The sequence below is a fragment of the Carlito syrichta genome, unplaced genomic scaffold, assembly GCF_000164805.1.
Source record: "Carlito syrichta isolate Samal-C Ts95f unplaced genomic scaffold, Tarsius_syrichta-2.0.1 Scaffold304715, whole genome shotgun sequence".
In the NCBI taxonomy this organism is placed as follows: Eukaryota; Metazoa; Chordata; class Mammalia; order Primates; family Tarsiidae; genus Carlito; species Carlito syrichta.
Window position 1 is genome coordinate 247,657 of NW_007248811.1, and position 6,702 is coordinate 254,358.

Genomic DNA, 6,702 nt, shown 5'->3' on the forward strand with positions numbered 1-6,702 from the left:
GTGGGAGGGAGGGGGGCAGGGAGGCTGCCGCCGCTTAGCAAAGCAAAATCTCAGAGCGAGAGGGGAAAATGGTTCCTATTCTCGAGAGATTACTGTGCCCTCAAAGTCTCCCTGATAATCGCAGACATGCAATTCTCTGCACCCCTGAAAGGATCTCCTCCAGCCCACCAGCCTTTCCTGGGGCCCGGCTGGGCTGAGGGGGGCTTGTCGGAGGCGAAGAGAACCTTTTGGAAAGGCCGCTGGCAAAGCCGTCAGGCCTCCCTGTTAGGGTGAACGTGCAGCCTGCATCGGCATAGGCCCCCAAGGCCTCCGAAGGAGCGAAGCCTATTTAAATTACATTTTCATTTGTTCAGTGTCTGGATCCTTAAAATGATGGTTTGCGGCCTCTTCGTGCTGCAGGGGATTTTGTTCTTGCACTGGCGTTCCTACCTCGTCCCTGCCCCGGCCCCTGCTGAGTCATTTTTATCATCTCCGGGGGTGCCAGAGCGACCCCACCCCAAGCTGGCGGAGCTTTAGGGAGCTGGGCTGGGCTGATCCAGGGCTGCTTACCTGAGCCCTGCTCTGCTTGGGAATTTAGTGGTGGTGGTGGCGGGGGCGTGAATAGAAAGCAGGCTGCAAGGCCGAAAGGGGAATGGAGAGAAGAAAAGGGGGGCCAGGAGCAGAGGGGACGGGGTAGAGGAAGGCGGCTGAGGTGCCTACGTGCAAAGGGCCCCGCAGTCTACGTCCAGACTGCGAGAGGCTCCCCTTGCGAAAGCACCCCACGAACATTTGCTGCCTCGATACATTTCCAAGTACCTTCATGCTCAAACGCAATCAAGCAGTGGCCGCTGAGATGCCCACTTTTCTGACCCACAGACAAACCCAGACGTTACTCTAGTCAGTGGCAGAACCGGCCACTTTCCCTTATTTAGAATTTGACTGTCTTGTCTCTAGTTCCCATACGATACAATTCATTATTATAACGCCCTCTCTCCCCGGCAGGTCTAGGAATCTTTTCAGTGCCTAAAGCTGAGGGGTAGCAGGAGGGGGAAGAGAGTTGGAAGGGTGTTTAAGCAGTACAACCCTCGCATTCTAGAACGCTGGTTGGTCATTTTTCTAAAAGGAACCAGATAGTAAATGTTTTAGTCTTTGGGGACAACGACTCTGCCGCGTTGTAGTGCCATAGATAATATGGATAAATTTGGCTGTGTTCCAATGAGACTATAGACACTGAAATTCGTTTTCACTGGTCACAACATCTTCTTTTGATTTTTTCCAACACTTGAAAATGGAAAAACCATTCTCGGCCCGAAGGCCATACAAAAACACGTGGTAGGTTATATTTAGTCGGACGGCTGTAGTTTGCCCACCTTGTTCTAGAATAATTGTGCCTTGCAGCTCTGCTTCAATAGGAACCTCATGTGCACACCAAAAGAAGGCTTGGGAGGTGGTTTTCTATCTCCCTAAAATACAGTTTATTCATTTCTGTCAGGTAGGCATGATTTCCAAAACCTATTAAATAAATGTTTAAAGGACTGAGAGAAATCTTCCCAGACTGTCTACCTTGTTGAAGGTCAGAGAAGGAAGTATGGAGCAGATATTTTGGGAGTTTCTGAGAATATTCACACACTATCATACACTTAATCCAAAATGTATCGCGTACAGTATATTTCATTAGCTTTGGATTTTGTTGTTAAATTTAATCTGTCAATTCTGTTTCTTTCAATTGTTTGTTCTTTTTCCATTATGTACTTCTTTTGTATTAAAAAAGTGATGCCAGTTTTCTCTCTTGGATTGCTTAACTGTTCAGTTTTGTTTTGAGTTTCTCCCCAGCATCTTATCTCTGATCCTAATCATTCTGGCACTTTTTCTGTGGTTGTCTTTTTGTCTCTTCTGCACTCAGCTAATGGAGTAAGACACAAACAGGTGCACACACAAGGCATGAATTTTATTTAATTTTTTAAAAATGCAGATCACCCTCTAAATTGATTTCATGATCACAACTTAGTCACCACTTGAAGTTTGAAAAACACTACATTAGAATATTTTTAAAACTTTTAGCTGTCACTGACCTCCCTTTGTAAAATAGCAACGTGCCCTCATCTACCCCCACAGGAAATCATTTTCTGTCCCTTTTGTTTTCCCTTTTTTCATAGCATTTGTCATCACCTGACAAATGTTTGTTCATAGGTTTTTCCCTGTACACTGGGATATAAACTTGAGGGCAGGATCTTTGTTTTGTTGTGCCCTAAGCACCTGGACCAGTGCTTACCAGATGAGGAAGCTGTGACAGAGTGGTGAAGTTTCTTGCTAAGGTCACATAGGAGTGTTGGAGTTGGATTTTGGATTTAATCAGTCACATTAAGGTAGGAAAAATGATCATATGTGATAGAATAAACTGTTTTACTAAAAGGAATAAGATAAAGAAATAATACCCCAACATGCCTCCAGAGTGACTCCGTGATTATTAGCAACCACGTCTCACTAGTTTTGGGGTGAAAATCTTAGCCATTCAAAAACAATTTTTTTGGAATACCTACTGTGTGCCAAGCAGTATTCTGGAAACTGGAGATAGCTGGATGAACAAGACATACAGAGATTCTGCTCTTTTATACGTTCCTTTATTGTTTGTTTTTCTTATTACAAAAACATTTTTCTTATTGTTCATTTTCTTTCTGTAAGCTTGTTACAGAAAAATCTGAAAATTATACAAGTGAAAGAGGAGCATAAAGAATATCAATTTTGTTTCTGGCCAAATTGTTTTCATCCAAATCATTAGGAGCTGAAGAAAATACACGAAAATTAACAGCCATTGTCTCTTGGTACTTTTGTATGTATAAATACTATTTTATTCCTCATATAATGCCATATTTAAAAATTTTCTCCAGTGGACATACGTTACTCACGTAAACAAAAACAACTCCATAGATTTTAGGGAAAAAAAGAAAAAGAATAACGGTAGAGGAGTAATACAAAAGAATTGTCTTAGTGTGATAGAATTTTAAGTAATTTCTCTTAAAATACTGTTTAATGCAATTGTGTGATGGAGTTTAAGGAAAATTATCACAACAGAAAACACACTGTACTTGTTTGAACTTGTGCTTTGCTTTTATTTACTATTGTGATATTTTATTAGGTAAAGTGAAGCAATTGGTTTATAGTTATAAATGTGTTAATATTTAACCTTTGTGGAGTGTCTCTCTGGATTTCTAAAAGACCAACTTATACTCTGTTGTGCTAGTTGTTAATGTTAAGCAACACGAGCTACGGGCTCCACATTGGTGACAGTAAAGAAAGGAAATGACCTCGACCAGAATCACTGAGGCTTAGACTTAAAATCACTGGGGCGTAGTAAATAAATATTTGTTAAACGAAAAATAATGAATAAGAAACTCTTCCTGGGTTTATCCTAATCCATAAGCAGTGACGAGAAGGCTTCACATGCAGAACCTTTTTTATAATTTTATTTTTTAATTGACATAATAATTGTATATATTTATGGGGTACAATGTGAGGTTGTGATATATTGTGTACATTGTGGAATGACTAAATCAAGCAAATTAACAAATCTATCACCTCATATGCTTAGCATTTTTTTGTGGTGAAAACATTCAGAATATATTCTTGTAGCAATTTTGAAATATTACAACACATTATTATTTATTATAGTCACCATTCTGTGCAGATCACTCAAGCTTAGTCCTTATCTAATTGTAGAGCCTTCTTGTAGAAACGTTGCTCTTCGTGTTCCACCCCAAGCACGACGTTCTTTTATTCAGTTTTTGTATACAACGCATCCTAATTTACAACTGAAAACCATTCCTGAAGCTCACTGTAGTATACATTTGTTATAATTGCTGGTCACTATCTATTTTTCCTTCTCCAGGAAACAGTATGCTAGATTTCTTTTGGGTAAACTCCTCTTTCTCAATCAGTTACCTTTTGGAAGAACTGTCCATCAGATGTCCCACTCTTCACTAGCCAAAGGGTAGGCACCTGACCCCAGCACATCACGCCCTTCCTGGAATGTGGATTCCATAGATTCATGCTGGCGAACCACCCTGGAGGTATGATTCTTCTTTGTTGGTTCCTGCTTTCTAGATCTCTGGAATGACTCTGAGTCCTACCCTTTCCAAATCGGCTCCTTTGATTCTCCTCAAATGCTTTCATACATTCCCCTTGTGCTTAAGTCAACCTGAGTCCATTTGTTGTTTACTACCAACAAACTCTGCTATTTGCCTAGCCCTACCCTCTTCCCTCATCAAGTCCTGAATTCAACCACAAATTATCCTACAGTTTTATAGTTGAAGAGGACATAGGTAAGACACTCATAAGTTTGTACTTTTGCTTGCAATTGTATATGTTAAGACACTCCAGAAACCAGAAGCCATGCTAAGTATTTCAGACAGATTATTCAATACAGAAATGGGTACATAGCAGCTACCTCCTCTGACTGACTGGCGCTTCTCACAGTCACTGTTCAGATGTCTGACAGGGGTCCTTCTGGGCTCAGGATCAGACCACCAAAGAAGGTGTTGGCTGGTTAATGCTGGTGGCTCTATTGCGACATGATATGCTGGTACTGGAAAGACTAAAAGAAGGTGGAGGCAGGGGCCATGTAGGGACTGGGGTATGTTGATGAGAGCTGGCACAGGAGTCCTTTCTCCCCTCTTCCAGGCTCCCATCAGAACCTTCCATCAACAGAACCTAACAGGAAGGCAGAGTCCCAGCTCTAGCATCACAGAACAAAATACAAAGGGGTTAGCTTAGAGCTAAGAGACAGCAGGTGAATAACCACAACCAAAGTATGCTTCACTTTTAAGAGGATCAGTAATGGTTTTTGAAAATAGAATTTCCTGGTAAATTGGAAAATTGCAATGTATCTGTAGCTGAATGTAAATGACTTCGTTATTGTACGATGCTGAAAGACCTAAGGGCACACATTTCAAAGCCGTAACATGTTCTCTGGCCCTTAGTGATGGCATTTGGATATATCAGTAGGAAAATTTGTCTCCCAATACATGTTTATGAGGTGCATGAGGTACAGCAAGGTTGTTTAGTTTGATTATTACAAAGAGAACTCTGGCATTGATGTAAACCTATCATGTTAGGAGAGGAATCAGAGAAACTCATTTTATCTAATCTATATCTATATATCTCTCTCTCTACATATATTTTTTGAGTTGGAGTCTCATTCTGTGACCCAGGCTGAAGTGCAGTGGCATGCTCATGGCTACCGCAGCCTCAACCTACTGGGCTCCAGCAATCCTTCAGCCTCAGCCTTCCAAGTAGCCAGAACTACAGGCACACACTACCACGCCTGGCTTATTTTTTGATTTACTGTAGAGACGAGGTCTCACCAAGTTGCCCGGGCCTGTCTTGAACCCCTGAGCTTATGCAATCCTCTTGCCTCGGCCTCCCAAAGTGCTGGGATTACAGGCTTGAGCCACCAAGTCTGGCCTTTCTTCCTTTTTATTGCTGAGTAGTATTCATAATATGTACGTAACAGTTTGTTGAACCATTCACCAGTTGAAGGACATCTGGGCTAATTTCCGTTTTTAGCTATCACAAATAAAGCTGCTGTGAACATTCATAGATATATTTTTCATCTAACATTTTGTTTTGCTACTAGTAAAATAATTTCCCCCTTCTATTGATTAATTTTAGATAATCTCTAATTTTGTAGACTTTCCAAATAAAATCTGTTGGATTAATAGATCTATACATCTGAAGTATGTATAATTTCCCTTTAGAGATTGTCAAGTATTTGTTGGCAACAATTAGGGTGAAACTCCAGGGAATTAAGCTGAGAAAAAAAAAAGCCAATCCCAAAAGATTACATCCTATACAATTCCATTCATACAACTTTTTTTTTCACTTTTCCAGTAAGTTTTTATTAGTAGTTAAATCATGATTGAGGGTCCCAAAGCGGGGAACACCATGTACCCAGGTCCCCCTTTAGCCACCCTGGGAGAAGGACGGAGGATATAGCAGAGGTAGGGTGCAGTCAGTTCAGATCTTCCTGGGAAACATGCCCTCAGCCCGGCGGCGGTCATCCCACTTTGAGACCCAGGATATGGGGCAGAGTGACTTGTACACACAATGGTACCATTCACACGCAGAGACATCACCCCCTTTAGCAGTCATTGCCTTTTCACAGCGGTGGAAGTGTAGGTAGTTCTGCCAGCAGTTTCTGGTTTGGTTCTGGTTGGGGAAGCGGCTGTTAAAAGGGGCAGTCTTGTAGTTCTTGATTTTGGTCTTGATGTCTTCTGCCATGATACTGATTCCTTAAGATGCCCCCAATACACGTTGCTGCTCAATGTGACCCTCAGCAAAGGCCCATTCATATAACAAAAAAAAAAATGTGTATACATGGGTTCTCGCTATGTTGCCCAGGCTGATCTTGAACTTCTGTCCTCAATTGATCCTCCCACCTCAGCCTCCCAAAGTGCTGGGGTTACAGGCATGAGCCACCATGCTTGGCTCATATAACACTTTTGAAATGACAAAAAACAGGACAGATAACGGTGCCAGGAGTTAAGGACGGAGAGAGTGCAGTGTGGGAAGATGAGTGTGGTTATAAAATGGCAAAATTGGGAATCCTTGTGCTTGTGTAGTTTGGGAACTGTTCAGTATCCTGACTGGTGGTGGATACACAAACCTACACAGGTAGTAAAATTGTATAGTACTTGACACACACATACGAGGACAAAACTGGGGAAA

General features: G+C 41.7%; 1 protein-coding gene across 1 annotated transcript; it reads right to left on the reverse strand.

Annotated features, from left to right (window-relative positions):
• Positions 1 to 5,991: 5,991 nt before the first annotated feature.
• LOC103263084 (cytochrome c oxidase subunit 6B1-like) lies at positions 5,992 to 6,310 on the reverse strand. The gene has a single exon (XM_008060762.2). It carries the CDS (start codon positions 6,253 to 6,255, stop codon positions 5,992 to 5,994), a length of 264 nt encoding a protein of 87 aa, XP_008058953.1. The 5' UTR covers positions 6,256 to 6,310.
• Positions 6,311 to 6,702: the final 392 nt, after the last annotated feature.